This window comes from Heliangelus exortis, chromosome 2, assembly GCF_036169615.1.
Source record: "Heliangelus exortis chromosome 2, bHelExo1.hap1, whole genome shotgun sequence".
In the NCBI taxonomy this organism is placed as follows: Eukaryota; Metazoa; Chordata; class Aves; order Apodiformes; family Trochilidae; genus Heliangelus; species Heliangelus exortis.
In genome coordinates this window covers 69,112,951-69,128,665 of record NC_092423.1, presented here as the reverse complement: position 1 = coordinate 69,128,665, position 15,715 = coordinate 69,112,951, and the positions used below count along the sequence as shown (strand labels likewise).

Here is a 15,715-nt window from a genome sequence, read left to right as displayed (position 1 = left end):
GAGTCTTTTTTCAACCATAAATTATGCAATTTTTTAATCTGTAGAATGAAGAAGACAATTATTCCTTGATAAGAGTACACTCAGTTTGTGTGCAGCTTGTTCATAATACATTGTTAAAGATTGGCTTTTCTGAACACTGCAAAGTTGAGGTGCTTACTGGGGCTGGAGGGAAGTGTGGGGGCTAGCCATGCAACGACTTGCAGCAAGGGTTTTGGAAGGCAAGTGTTTGTTTAGTTTTGGTTTGTTTTTTTTTTTTTTTTTCTCTGGGTAGGACTCCAAGGCTACCTCTGGTTTTGTGCACAGCTGGTGCTGGATTGCCCTGTGCTTCATGCAGTGTCCACTCACTCACCTGGAGACAATAAAAGCATTACCTAGAGGGGCGGAGGGGAGACCCACCTAACAATTTATTTGCTTTGAACGCGAGCTGAAGGGCTGGTTCTGAACCCTAAAGCTAGAAGGAGCAGGATGTGGGGGGAGTGTTCTGTGCCTCCAGACGGAGGGGGGGTGGATAAAAACCATAGGGTTAAACCAAAGGTGAAATCCTCCGTTGTGCTCCTTTTCTTTAAAAATAATAAAGAGAAGTGTGAGCTACGTGTTGAGTGCATATAGCGCAGATGTGGGGGGAGGACAGTGGTGTGTCAGCCTGGACTCCCCTGGTGATCTCCAGCCACTGGACAACATCATTCCTCCTCCAAGCTCCTCCTTCCTTAAAATCCTCTCTCTCTCGTGAGGGAATGGTCTGTGTTTAACCTCGCTCCCGAGGCCTCCACCTCCTTCCCTTCGTCGGGAAATCGAAGCCTTCTCCAGGACTCCCGTGCGGACCCGCTTGCGGGCTCCTTTCCCCGCTGCCCGCCCCTGGCCCCGCCCAGCCCGGCGGCTCCTCCGCATCTCTCCGCGCCGACTCGGTCAGGTAGGCAGACCAGCGGCTCTTGGCTGCGTCGAAACTCCACGGGGCAGAAGGAGGTCTGGGGATCTCGTGCCTGGATGTTTTCGTTGGGAATTGGACGATAGCGGGACGAAAAGCGGAAGATTTTCCTTCCCTCCTCCGCGGCCGCTGGATCTGCGCGGTTCGTCGGGCGCCTGTCGAGCAGCCTTGGGGTGTGGGCTGGAAGTCCTCAGTTTTCAGTGGAGGAAGCCTTCAACAGTGGTGGTTTAATGAAACGAAACTGAAAGTGCGTTAGGGTTTGTGTTTGCTTATTTATTTATTTATTATAGCACTAGATAAAAAAAACCAACCTTGTGAAGCTGTAGAGCGTTTATCCATCAGGCAGTGGAAGCAGATGGTGTTGTTGTAATCGCTGTACCAAAATTATGGTGCAAAATCTTCCATGTAGTTGGGTCTGGACAGGACTTGTGACAGTAGCTTGCAGGCTTGTAACTGGGCTGCTGCCTCTGTTGCTGGGGGTAGGTGCACAGCTGCCTGTGTCTGAAAGGGAACTGCTTCAGAAAACAGGTTGGAAATAGCCAAACCCAAGCGTCCCACTGTAAGCAGTCAAAAAGGGGCAGGATTCCGAGGTGGGCGGGCAGGAAGGTTTTACAGCATCAACCCACCAGCCTTTGCGTAGGTTGTAGCACCAGACCCACCCCTCACACCTTTCACCCAACCCTTCTGCAAGGGGTTTTAGGGAGCATCTCACCAAAATGAATCACTGCTTGCACTGTGCAGTGCCAGCCCCGGAGCTTTGTCTGTTCTGCCTTCCCTAGCCGGTACCGTCACCCTCAGCTCACAAACCCCTTCAGGGCTGCTCAGCCCTCTCGGGTCTCAGGTGCGTTTGGACCTGGATGCAACGTGCAGGTAGGTCACTTGTTCTCAGCAGACCAGGCTGGTGCCTTACAGTGCAGGATGTAAGCCCATACTGAAGCCTTTGGCAGGGCTTAAAATTTTTTTGTTGCAGTCTGAGTCGTGAAGACGGGCATCCTGTGGAAAGGTGTCTGTATCTGCTTGAGCTGTGGATGTTTTCTGTGCAGGATTTGGGTAGAAGAGTTGGGGGGGGGGGGGTGGGGGAGAAGCTGCATAAGTGAGCTCTGTAGTGTGTGCTGGGTCTGTGACATGGAAAGACTTTTAACTTGTAGTCCTGCCAGCATGCATACTTCCCGTATCAGGGTAGAAGGCAAGGATTTCTTTAAAATAATGTCTTCAAAGTAAATGTGACTGTTTTGTTGTTGTTTTTTTTTAATGAAGATGGACTGACAATGGAATTCTTATAATTTCTGTACCCAGTTGCAACCAGATTATCTAGTACTCTGTGAGTCACATAAGGTTAGGTTACATTTTTGAAGACCGTCTCCTGGTGTCCTTACTGACTGTTTTATATTTCAGCTATAACCATGGAGAACCTCTGTAATGCAAACAGCAGGTTTGCACTTGATCTGTTCCAGAGGTTTCATGAGACCAACCCAGCAGGAAACATTTTCTTCTCTCCTGTCAGTGTCTCTGCTGCTCTGGCCATGGTCCTTTTAGGGGCCAGAGGTAATACAGAGGCCCAGCTGGTGAAGGTTAGTCAAACAAACCACACCATTCTCTTTTGTTTTACATTTTATGCACATTAAAAATTGTTGTGTTTTAGAGGAAGGAAAATGAAAGGAGGGTCGTATTTTTATTGTGCTCCTTGAGTCTTCCTCGTGTTCCTTTCTGCTCTTACCTCCTGGCTGCCCTTTTCGAGAACCCTCTTTCCTTATTTCCTATCTTGGACACTTGAATAGCTCAGAGGAGCTAAGCCTGTTCTTACAGTAGCCTTAGTTTAGGCAGGATAGTTTAAGAAACCTCACTATAAATTGCAGAAATGGTGTATGTAAGAGTGTGAGGCCTCCTGCACAGAAGGGACTTTGTCACTATCATTTTCCCCCTTTGTTAGGCAAGTGCAAGAGGGTGTGTGACTTCTCATTGCAGTCACCATCCTGTACTTGCTGTTGAATAATTTCACCTTTGTATTCTGGACTTCAGGAGGAACAGCATTATATTGCTGAGTGGTGCTGTGCTTACTGAATAAGCCAATAAAATGATCTTCTCACTATTTGTACAAAGAGACTTTGATCATATATACTACGTAATCAAACTGACAGCCCCACCTAGGATAAACCTTCTGACATCGGAAATCATGCAAAAGGAACATTGGGAAAATAATGTGTTTCAGCCCACTCAGCTTCAATAATGTATGCTCCCATACCATAGTGCTTTACTTGTGAAAACACAGCTAGTTAGGGAGGCAGTGATTGATAACCACCAAAAGCTTTTTGCTGGCATATAGAAAATTGTTTCCATTATCTTAATCCTGATCTAAATTAACTCAGTGATTTATTGCTCACTTATATGTGCAACACAGCATAGATTGATGCAAGCAAGGCCTGATGAAAATCCCAGTGAGGAAAAAAATGAGGGCTTTCCTTTGAACCCAGTGACTGTTCCACAGCAGTCTTCCTTACTGAGAAGAACATGTCTTAAGTTTGACCCTGCTTTGGTCTAGTGTGCCCTATCAGAGAACCTATGAGCTCTGGCAGATCTTGCTGTTGTATCTGTAAGCTTTGGCTAGCCAGTCTGCCTCTGGAGAGGTAGGTACTGGTAAAGAGAAACTACAATGATAAGTGGTACACTTGTTTGGGGTTTTTTTGTTGGGTTTGGTTTTTTTTTTTTCTGTTTTTTTTTTTTTTTTTTTTTTTTTTACTATTTATATGAGCAGTTATATTCTGATAAAGCTGTAAAAGATAATTGTTCTAAGTTTTCTTAAGACCTCACCTGTGCTAGTTCTGATTGTATGATCCAAAAAGCAAAACCCCAGGTTCCCTTGCACCACAGGGGAAACTAAGAAAGCTTAAGTGTCTGTTTGTCATCATCTCTCTTTTCATTTGCCCTCCGGGGAAAGATTCCTTATGGCCGGTGGTCCAAGGAGGGGAGGCATGCAGGTGTCACACAGGCAGGACTCAGGGTTATGATCAACAGCTTCTTCTGTAGATAGGTATAAACGAGGAGCTTAATACAAGTGGTTGACACAGGTAGCATAGCACCAAGAAGGAGTTTCATTCATTCTTTGAAGTTTACAGGAGTCTGAGCTAAGACCTTACAGCCTCTTCTTTTCTCTTTCTTCAACCTACTTACTGCTGTATCAGGCTGACCCTCAGGATGTACTGTATGTTCTTGCAAGACAGTATTAGCAGCAGCTTGCTCTCTTCTGTTACTTCAGACACTTCATTTTGATGAAGTTGAAGATATTCATTCAAGGCTTCAGACTCTGACTACGGATATAAACAGGAGCAATACTTCCTATCTCTTACGACTCGCCAACCGGCTTTTTGGAGAGAAGTCCTACAGCTTTTTGCCGGTATGCTGGTGAGATTGTGATGGTCTGGTGGAACTTGGTGGGAAAATGCAGCTATTTGAATATTTATGAAGCGGAAATATTTCTAGGCATGTTTCTAAATTTTACTGGGCAGACAGCAAAAGTGTTGCATACGCGTTTCCATGTCTGTAGGCATCTGTGCAACCCACCTGAAGGATATTACACAGTAAAGGATTTTCATTGCTCGTTCAGTTCTTACACTTTTCAGCTCAAAAGAAAAATACCACTTGTCTGGGTTCATAATTTACAGTAACTGCCGTAACATCCCACTCCGTTGCAATCAACTCTTTAAAATGCAGTCAGATAAATTTCTGTTGCAACCAACTTTTGCATGTATGATGCAAGCAGCTCTGTCTGTTGCATTCAGCTTTTTAGGATTTTCCTTGGTCTAGTACCACATTATTTAAATATATTTGAAAATGTTGTACTTATTTGGAAGGGCCTGCTTAACATGTCTAAACAACATGTTTCTTCACCAATGAATTATACCCTTGTGTGTACCCGGGTTGCTAATTTTCTTTCTCTTCACCTCTTTCAAACAGTTTTGGTTTATCCTAGCTGTGTGTTAGCCTTTTCCAGGAGAATGACAAACAAATACTACAACACCTGTAGTAAGCACCTGTAGTATTGGCTATATACTTGTAAGATGAGGCTTACTCTGAAAGAGGGGAAATATAATCCTCAACCCCTGAAACCCTCCAGGCTGTGCCCTGTTAGAACCCCACCTCAGAGCAGGTGATAATCTGTTTGATATGCACCCTATCTACATCAGGAAGAGGTGTTTTCTTACCTGCATGCAATGAAAGCTATTCGTATCATTCTAAATTCTAGGATTTCCTGACTAATATTCAGAAATTATATGGAGCAGATTTGGCTACGGTTGATTTTCTTCAGGCTTGTGATGAAGCCAGGAAAGAAATTAACCAGTGGGTAGAGGAGAAAACTGAAGGTAAAATACTTTGGTTAATGAAGTAACTGGTAGTCTTTCAAATTCTGGGAGCAGGCATGGGCTTTATTTTCTATCACCTTTAGAACAGTTTAATTTTGCCCTGGGATAGTCACTTGATGTGTTGACAGACCCAGAAAATAACGAAGCAAGACATCTAAGCAGTTCCGTAAGTCCTGAGGCTTCTGTTTTTTGTGTTCAGGCTGATGAGCACAGGAATAGATACATAAACAGAGATTTATACTCATAAGTTGAAGAATTTGTTTTGGACAGTAATGGTCCATACTGTATATGTGTTTCTAAATCCATAAATCCTAAAAGTGAGTGTTTTCTAGTTCTTGTATGATAAGTATGGTATGAGACTTTAAGCTAAATGTAATATTTTTTCATAAAATTAAATCAAAATTATAGTAGTGTGTACTGTTGGGAAGTATGGTGATGTAAATAGACAGATATTGTAACACACTTCATTATAGGAATGGACTAATGTTTTGTATTTGTAGTGGTTCTAGGGCATCAGTTTCTTCATACAGGTTTTATACACCAGCAGCTTCTTACAAGATTTTGTTGTGACTTTCCCGAAGGTAAAATCCCTAATCTGCTGTCTGAAGCCTCAGTTAATAACATGACCAGGCTCATAGTGGTGAATGCTATTTACTTCAAAGGGAACTGGGCAGAGAAGTTTCAAGAAGCCAACACCACTGACATGCCATTTCGGTTAAATAAGGTAATACAGATACATCTTAGTAGTATATATCTAATAAAGAGATCAGATAATAGAGGTTCTAAAGGGAAACTTCGCTTACAGATAAAATAATAAACAACCATGAAGTCCTGCAGGATTGTTTCCAGTTCACCCCAAGGTTTTAGTATTTCTATGTATTCAGAAAGCTATTTGGTCTCTCACTTACTGGAGGAAATCTCCCACAGCATCCTCCTGGAAAAATTGGCCATCTGTGGCTCGGACAGGTGTACCCTTTGCTGGGTTAAAAACTGGTTGGATGACTGGGCCCAGGGAGTGGTGGTGAATGGGGCTGCATCCACTTGACTGGTGTCCAGTGACCAGGGATGTCCCCCAGGGATCAGTACTGAGCCCAGTCCTATTCAACATTTTTATTGACAACCTGGATGAGGGTGTTGAGTCAATCCTTATTAAATCACACCAAACTTGGGAGGAGTGTCAATCTGCTGGAGTGTAGGAAGACACTGCAGAGGGACCTGGATGGCTGGGTCGATGGGTCAGTGGTATAAAGTTCAACAAGACCAAGTGCAGGGTCCTACACTTTGGCCACAATAACCTCATGCAGCGCTACAGGCTGGGGGAGGAGTGGCAGAGAGGACCTGGGAGTACTGATTGACAACCAGTTGAACCTGAGCCAGCAGTGTGCCCAGGTGGCCTGAAAGGCCAATGGCATCCTGTATCAGGAATAGTGTGGCCAACAGAGATGGAATTCTCCCCCTGTACTCAGCACTGGTGAGGCCTCACCTTGAGTAGTGTGTTCAGTTCTGGTCCCTTCAATTCAAGGACATTGAGGTGATGGAGTGGGTCCAGAGGAGAGCAATGAGGCTGTGAAGGGAATGGGGGGAAACGCTTATAAGTGGAGGCTGAGGGAGCTGGGGTCATTTAGCCTGGAGAAGAGGAGACTCAGGGGGGACCTTATCACTCTCTGCAACTCCCTGAAGGGAGGTTGTAGCCAGGTAGGGGTTGGTCTCTTCTCCCAGGCAGTGAGTGACAGGATGAGAGGGCACAGCCTGAAGCTGCCCCAGGGGAGGTTCAGGTTGGATATCAGGAAGCATTTTCTCATTGACAGGGTGGTTAGACATTGAAATGGACGGCCCAGGGAAGTGGTGGAGTCACCATCCCTGGAGGCTGATGTGGCTGGATGTGGCACTCAGTGCCATGGTCTGGCTGATGTGGTAGTGTTAGGTCATAGGCTGGACTTGATTACCTCAGGGGTCTTTTCCAGCTTCAATAATGCTGATTCTGTGAAAAGTATCAGAGGAAATTCTCGTGTAGATTAAGACCCTGCCTGTGCCTATCAGAGTTTGCCAGCTAGCAGTTTCAGAGTCTGTTTGCAATGCAAGGTAAACAGTATTAACATGTTTGTACATTTTGATTAAACCCCACTTTTTGTTCTATCTGTTCATGTAAACAGCTTTACAAGGTACTGTATAAAGTCACCTGCTTTCTGTTGAACGGTTGATCGTTGTTGACTATTAAGATCATTTTTGGGGCTAGAACAATATAAAGGTACAGCAACTTGAAGACATTTTTTGCAAAAAAAAAGAATGAAATACAATAAGTATTTATTGTGTCTTCAGAAGAAACTTATTACACAGTAAGTCAGGAGTCTGACCAAGATGGTTTAATAATCACCTGATAGCACGGAGGAAGAGGTTTTTTGCAAGAATGTGATTAGCAACTTCCTTGTTTCATATCAGTTCTTTAAATTAGTATTTTACTAGCTTTTACTTTTGATACTTTTTATCTATCCAGAATGAAAGAAAGACAGTGAAGATGATGTATCAAAAAAAGAAATTTGAGTTTGGGTATTTTCCTGAAGAGAAGCTCCGTGTTCTAGAGCTGCCTTACGATGGAAGAGAACTTAGTATGCTCATCCTGTTACCTGATGACAGTGAAGATGACTCCACTGGACTACAGAAGGTGACCTGCCTAAGCTAATGCATTTATTTAATGATTCATTTATTTAATGGCCATTCAAAACTAAAGCCCTAAAATGCTTTTCCTATTCTCAGAGCCCTGTATCTATCAAGCATAGTTTTAGACAGTGCTCTCTTAGCACCACAGTCAAGTATACATGTGTGTGCGGTACCAGGAAGAGAAGTTGTGTTCTGCTTTTGGAGCTTGTGTTCTTGTGTCCCTTGGCTTGCTGAACTGAAGCATGAGGGAGACTGTGAAAACAAAGTTGACTATGAGAATTAACTTGCTTTGCTTGTGGGGTTTTTTTGTGGTTTTTTTCTTTTAATGCAGAACTTCTGTTTCATTAGCTTTGAAAGTCTATAGTTTCTTAGCCTTTAAGTAGTGAAAGTGTTTTTCATCAAATGACCAGGAATACATCAGCTTCTTTGAGCTCTCTGTTGATTCTTTTTGTTACTTGGTTTGAATTATGTAACTCCCCTTAGTTAGATTAAACTATAAGAATAACTGGGCTTAGTTGATATCAATATTTTCCATTCTGCACTGCAGCAAGAAGAAAATATCTGCATTATTTTGTAAAGTAAAAACTGCACTGACTGCTATTAATTTTAATAGCATTTGTTTGATCTATATGAAGCTATCAGATAATATAAGGACATTTATGTATAGTAAGGACATTTTTGTGTAGTTGCTTTGTAGTTGTAGCTGTGTAGTTGTCGATTTCTCTATAAGTCCTTATAAATGTTACTGGAAACAAAATATTTCTACACTGGTTATATGTAATGATGTCTTTCTTATTCTAGCTGGAGAAGCAGCTTACCTTAGAGAAGCTCCAGGAATGGACAAGTCCAGAGAAACTGTATTCCACTGATGTTCATGTGCACTTGCCAAAGTTTAAGCTAGAAGAAAGCTATGACCTTAAATCAGATTTAGCTGCTATGGGCTTGTTGGATGTGTTTGACAGTGGCAAGGCTGACTTGTCAGCAATGTCAGGGGCTCGTGACCTCTTTCTCTCTAAAGTTGTCCACAAGGCTTTTGTGGATGTGAATGAGGAAGGCACGGAAGCTGCAGCTGCCACTGCTGGCATTGCTAACTTCTGCATGGCTATTGAAGAGGATTTCAATGCTGACCATCCTTTCCTTTTCTTTATTCGCCACAACCCAACTCAGAGCATACTTTTTTTTGGCAGGTATGCTTCTCCGTAAAAGAGAACTTAGCATTTGCAGACCAGTTCTTGCTTTAGTAAAAACTTTGCTCCTAAATTAGTTGGATTTTGATGCAGAAAATTAATGCACCTGTCTTGAATTCCTAGTAACTTTGACTGAGATTTTGCCTTCCCCAGTAAAACAATCCCAGAGAAATTGAGGAATAATTTAATTTTCTTTCTTAAGATTTATTTCATATGTAATAGCTAGGAAGATGTAAACTGTAGCCAGAAGAAATCTTTTGCAATACATATTCTCTTGGAAGAAATTTGTTTCATGTAAAGTGCAGGATCAGCTTGTACGTATCCTTGCATGGGTTTCTCTGTTTTGAAAGCCCCCTGTTGTGATACCTTAATTGTAAATCCCATTGCAATAATTTAATTACAAATCCAAGTCATTCCTTATGCATTTATACTTTTGGAAAGCTATTTCTAGCCATTTGCAAAGGATGTTATCCAAAGCTATTTCTACCCTTAAGTCTCTTGCTTTTCAAACATATCTTAATAAAATACTTCTAGGCACCAAGAGGCATGTTCCTGAACAGCTGAGTTTACACTGTTGTGAAAGAGAAGGTCAGATAACATTTGTTTAGAAACATCTATTAATAGAGAAAGGATTAAGAAACTTAAACAAAAGTAACCCTTTCCAGCCATTAGCCAGAAAACGTGCAATACAGCTTTTGAATGAGGAGCAGAAGAAATTAATAACAACTTTAGGTGACATGTTTAAAGAGTAGTTTTAAATTTATAGTTTGGTACAATTTAGAGATGCTGAAAATGTGAAAGGATGTCAGGGCTTGGAGGTTTAGGTGATTGAAGCTAATGGGTGTCTTCTTGCACCTACCTTGAAGCTTCTGGCCAGATCCTCAAAAAATACTTTGGCTTCCCAGAGGATGACCGTGTATAATTTGCAATAAACATGTCTTTTCATGTGCAAGGATTCAACATTTACTTAGCTGACTTCCACTACCTCTTTATACACAAACCTCTTGTACTGTACAACAGCCTTATGTCTGGGAGCCACTGTAATCACATACTGTTAGTGTTCCATGTTTATTTTTGGTGGTTATTTGCTCGTATCATGTATATCCTCGGTACTGTAGCATTTACCTGTAAAACCTCAATTCAAGGTGTGGCACAATAATTTCTGTAATTGCAAATCTAGTCTTTAAGCAATAAATAAAAGTATTTTTCTTAAAATGGAAATTTCTGCACACAATTTCAGCTTATTTCAAAATGCAAAGACACCCATCTACCTGAAGGCTAGCTCCCAAGGAAACCACTGGTGCCACAGGTGTGATCTTCTGTATAAAGTCCTTGGCTTGTTCAGAGGAGGTAAAAATACTGAAAAATAAAGTACTTGGTAGAAGAGATGATGGAGTCAACCATCAGCTTCCCCTGTAAGTGTAATGATCCCAGCTGCTAGCACATATAGGGAACAGGGGGAGAGGAATGGTTTTGTGAAATGACACAAGGGCTGGGTTTGCACATTAATAAACATGTTTCCATGTGTTAACAACACCTCCAGTCATTAAAGCTCTGGCAAGTTTGGAAAAGAGAGCATGTATTGGACAGTGCAGATGTGAATGTAACCCTTCTCATGGCGAACGCTTTGAAAAACAAAAGCTTTTCAAGTGAGAAAAATATTAGCATAAAACCCATGTGAAAATTCTGCACGGTTGGATAGTGCATTTTTCTGGGCAGTTATTCTTTTAGCAAGTAAAGCTGTTGCTGCCCTAGATGGGTTTTGACTAAGCAAGGCTCAAGAACTCCCTTGTAATTACATCCTTATCTTTATACACTAAACTCAGTCTGTGCATACAAGATATATGATGTCTGAAGGCTTTTAGGGCTGTAATAACCATGTGATCAGAATAAAGATAAAACCTTGGACAATAGTATGAATCAGTGTAGCTTTAAGAAGAGACCTGTATTACTTTGGTCTTGGTGTTCAGAAACAGAACTATTACACTGAGATGTGCTTGGTTTTCTGTGGACACCATACATGACACAAAATCTCAGCAATAAGAATCTCAGTGAAGTCAGCATTATTTGCTTCACATGCAGCCATTTAAAAAGAAATACAGCAGACCTGCTGGCCAGTATCTCCTGCTCCTCCCCAGTTCATGTCCCTCAATAAGACCATCATGGGTATTTTTCCTTAATACTTTATTTTCTGTGGTCCTGTCAGGCTAAGTGAGGGCCAAGGGCTGCCTCCAACAGGGAAAAGTGGAATGCCAACTATAGTCACATTTCTCAAAAATAAAATGTGGCTTCAAGTAGCTCATGCAAAGGACTTATTTTTGGAACTACTGAATGAATGCAGGTCTCACTGTAGTCAAAGCTTGGTAATTTTTCTGTATCAGATGTTTTGAAGACCAATGAAGAAGCTATAATTTTAAATAACTGAAAATACAATGTGCAAGATGAGAGAATGCCACATCAGAAGTCTCAGTATAAAATCAGGATCCTAGCCTTAGTCTTACCTGAGTAGCAGTCATAAATCCACACACAATATACCAAAAAGATGACAAAAGTATTTTCCATATACAGTTTTTGTATCATATTAGGAGATGGCAAAGTTAAATGCAGGTTAACTGAGCATGAACTTCCCTGTTCAAAACCAATTTGCAAGAGGCTGCTGCTCTGAGAAAACAACATGTGAGTTTCTTTCAGTGAAAAGAGGATTACAGTAGGTGGAGTTCACTCTACATTCTGGCCTCTCCTAAGCAGACTGTGCTCTATAACAATCAAAAACTCAGAGCAATATTTGCACACTGTAATTTGGTGAGTAAGACAGACTTTGGATGTCTGCTTAGATAGAATCTTTATGATAGCCCTTTTATTTCAGTAATTTAAAAAGAAAAAGCACCACCCACCACAACCATTTGGCATCCTTCTATGTGATTCATACAGTTTAAGTTGCTCTTCCTTGAAAGTAAATATCATAGTGGGGATAAGGAAGACAGTTATCTCTGGATTTTAAGTCCTCGTGTCTTAGAGATAAGTTTATGTAAATGGATACCAGAGCACATTTAGTAATACTTTCACTGTTAAATATTTTAATGTATTTATGTATGACCAAAAGCCTAGTGAAGTACATAAACCTGATCAAGGCCCCAGATGTCTAGGAGAAAGATATTTGTCTTGATTTTTTTAATATGGTTTCATTAGATAGGAATAAGACCAGTGCAATTCACTTGAACCTTCTGGGTTAGAAAGTGCAATTGGAATCAGAAACTGACTCGTTTGTATTTTTGTTTGATGGGTTTTTCTACAGTAAATGTATCTATGGTACTAAATCATTGTATGGTACTAAATAAATACACATTCTTATCCGTATTAGCTAAGGGGGCCTATGTAATCCCCAACTACCTAGTAAAAATGAAAGAAAAACCACAGCCAAATCCCTGGGGAACACAGCCTGTCTGGAAACAGACTGAAAGTGCACAGAGTGGCTGCTGGATGAATTTATCACATCAGCCAGATGATGTTGCCTCTTCAAGTCAACTAGAATTTCAGCCTTTACAATCACTTTGGGTTTTAAGTTATAGAATGGGAAACTGTGGACTGTCATTTTGGTCAAGAATTTTTCTCTCAACACAGGAGAATACCCTCATAGAAAAGGGAAGAAATGCAACTCAGAGGTTAACTGAGGATTTAAACTCTTTGTGCATGGAAAACACCACAAGGAAACTGAAACGAGTAATGATTTTACGCAAGAACTTAGTATCAAAGTGCAGTAACACCTTACCAGCTATATCATCAAGCTTTTTATCTGCAAGAATCAAACTACATAAATAATGGAAACAATATTTTATAATTTTCTTTAAAGCTGCAGTGGAATTCATTGGGGCATTATTTAATTAATGTTTCTGGTCTTCTATCCATATTTTTGACATTATGTTATCTTTGACTTTAGTATGTTACTCTTGGGAGAAATGATCGGCACCAATTGTTTCTCACATATATTGAATCCCCCAAGACAGAGTGTATCCTTTCACAGGGTCAGTGTTACTTCTGACTGGAACAATTTATATAAGGAAAAGAGATTATAGTATGGTAGATTTTTATGGTGATCCTTGCAGTAGGTGCAACTGTCACCTGATGGGGTTAATCCAAGATTTTGGTGACACTGCAGTTTTTGGCATTTCCTTAAAGTTCTCCACTCTAGATAAATAAATACCACTGTATATCAGCATGCAATTCTTAAGAAGAGATCATTGTTGCTCTTTAAAAGAGCTCCAAAAGGAAAGCCCCAGGGACAGAAATACCAGGAAACAAAGAAATACATTTCACTCTTTCATCTTGTGCTTTTGAAGTAATTTCACTAAGAGATTGGTTTCTGCTTGTTGAATGCAGCATTACCAATCTGATGTGGAGATGTTACATATCATCCTGTGAGGAAATGGACACTTAAGTCTTGGGTCTGTTCCAGAGTGACAGAAAATGGTGAGGGGCATTTGTGAATGCATCGGGTGCTGGAGGACTTTCTAATGGAGCATGGAGTTCTTCAGATAGTTGAGATGACTTTCTTTAGAAAGAATGTACAAGAAATGTACAGCAGCGAGAGGGAGAGAACAGGGAGCAGTCACTCTGTTGCTGCTTCGTTTGCGGTGTCGTATGCTAATTATCACAGGGATGGGAAGGGAAATGGTAAATAATACTTTGCTTGGAAGGAGGCCCTGAGGCACAGCGCCTTTGAACCTTGGTGTTGCCAGCATTTTAGTAATGCATTAAATCGCCCTATCTGTGTTCTGAGAGGCACGATTTCTTTTCATGCAGGACTGATAAGGGAAACCCATGGGGGCTGAGGAATGGAAAAGCATCACAGAACATTTTGAGAAGCTGTGCTGCCCTCTGAAGGCGAGCACAGGCTGCTCAGCCTTACCTCAGCACTGGAAAAGATAACCTGAGGCATGGGAGGAGACAACTGATAGCTTCCAAGGAAAGGAAGGAGTAGGGGAAGGGGATGAGCACAAGGCATCTGAACCCAGCTTAGGCAGTGAACTCAGCCACAAGGAAAAACTGCTGGGCCTAGAACGTTTGGATTGACAGGAAGCTGAACATGAGCCAGCAGTGTGCCCAGGTAGCCAAGAAGGCCAATGGCATCCTGGCCTGTATCGGGAACAGCGTAGCCAGCAGGTCCAAGGAAGTGATTCTGCCCCTGTACTCAGCCCTGGTGAGGCCACACCTCGAGTACTGTGTCCAGTTCTGGGCCCCTCAGTTCAGGAAGGATATCGAGGTCCTGGAGCAGGTCCAAAGGAGGGCAACCAGGCTGGTGAAGGGACTCCAGCACAGATCCTATGAGGAGAGGCTGAGGGAGCTGGGGCTGTTCAGCCTGGAGAAGAGGAGGCTCAGAGGAGACCTCATCACTCTCTACAGCTCCCTGAAAGGAGGGTGTAGCCAGCTGGGGGTTGGTCTCTTTTCCCAGGCAACTCTCAGCAAGACAAGAGGGCACGGTCTCAAGTTGTGCCAGGGGAGGTTTAGGTTGGACATTAGAAAGAATTTCTTTACAGAGAGGGTGATCAAGCATTGGAATGGGCTGCCCAGGGAAGTAGTGGATTCTCCATCCCTGGAGATATTTAAAAAGAGACTGGATGTGGCACTCAGTGCCATGGGCTGGTAACTGCAGCAGTAGTGGATCAAGGGTTGGACTTGGTGATCTCTGAGGTCCCTTCCAACCCAGCCAATTCTATGATTCTATGATTTGTATTATGTATTAGCCAGCCCATGGGCACTTAGGAGAAAATCCCCTCTCGTCCTGTGAAGTGTCACAAAACAAGTCAGAAAGTGTCAGAAAACAAGAAAGTTCTAACAGAAAAAAACACAAGTGAATTATGGGTTAAAATGAAAAACATGCACGTTTATGTAAGTGAGTCTTGCGGAAACACTTGCTTTAGAAAGATACTTTGCTTAAAGCTTTCAAAAACTATCGCTACTAACAGCTTCTGGGCCTCTTCAGATACGGTGGAAAGATACCAAACCTACTACCAGTTTTATAACCCACTGTTTAGATAAGATTGGACAGCTAGAGAGGAACAGAGTTAGTAACATTCTGACACCTCTCAGGGAAGTCAGCAGAGCCACTTCCTTCTTTTAGCAGAATCACAGCATTCTTAGCTAAATAGCAAAAAGATCAGAAGCTCTACATAAAAGTGCTAAGTTACGACCTCATCACATTTCATGAATCAAGCAGGATCAGGACAGGAATCCCTGAAGTCCATCAGATAACCAATACAGGCCAGTAGCAAAGGTATATAGGGTACGTAGCAAGTAAACCCTGTGCAGTTACTGAGCAAATCCAGCTGTAACTGTGCAGCTCTGCTGTGTCAGTGGCAATTTTCAGCCAAGACACACGTCCTCACCACTGGTGGACAGATTATTCTATGGCACTGTGACAAGTCTGGACACTTGCCTCAGTGGCATCTCAGCATTTCAGTAATGAAAAATCTTCTTTGCTAATTATCTGCTGTAATTCTCACCAAACATGTTCCTCTTCTGCTACCTAAGTTAGAACAGTTATTTGCTGTTTTAGCAGTTGTTGGCTTTTCTGCACACTGGAACACTGC

General features: G+C 41.9%; 1 protein-coding gene across 3 annotated transcripts; it reads left to right on the top strand.

Annotated features, from left to right (window-relative positions):
- Nucleotides 1-730: 730 nt before the first annotated feature.
- On the top strand, nucleotides 731-10,349 carry LOC139792777 (leukocyte elastase inhibitor-like). 3 transcript variants are annotated; one of them, XM_071736574.1, is made up of 8 exons: nucleotides 731-910; nucleotides 1,705-1,795; nucleotides 2,321-2,496; nucleotides 4,179-4,316; nucleotides 5,166-5,283; nucleotides 5,865-6,007; nucleotides 7,778-7,945; nucleotides 8,743-10,349. In XM_071736574.1, exons 2-8 carry the CDS (start codon nucleotides 1,783-1,785, stop codon nucleotides 9,142-9,144), a joined length of 1,158 nt encoding a protein of 385 aa, XP_071592675.1. In that variant the 5' UTR covers nucleotides 731-910; nucleotides 1,705-1,782; the 3' UTR covers nucleotides 9,145-10,349. The 3 variants fall into 3 exon arrangements, with proteins under 3 accessions (XP_071592675.1, XP_071592677.1, XP_071592676.1); XM_071736575.1 differs by lacking the exon at nucleotides 731-910 and adding an exon at nucleotides 948-1,172; XM_071736576.1 differs by lacking the exon at nucleotides 1,705-1,795 and having other exon boundaries at nucleotides 733-910.
- The last annotated feature ends 5,366 nt before the right edge of the window (nucleotides 10,350-15,715 follow it).

What these genes read in the sequence shown, in the direction of transcription:
- LOC139792777 (XM_071736574.1), top strand. An exon ending in CAGAGGCCCAGCTGGTGAAG is followed by an intron (nt 2,497 to 4,178) that starts GTTAGTCAAACA and finishes CTGTTACTTCAG; the next exon opens with ACACTTCATTTTGATGAAGT. An exon ending in AGTCCTACAGCTTTTTGCCG is followed by an intron (nt 4,317 to 5,165) that starts GTATGCTGGTGA and finishes TCTAAATTCTAG; the next exon opens with GATTTCCTGACTAATATTCA.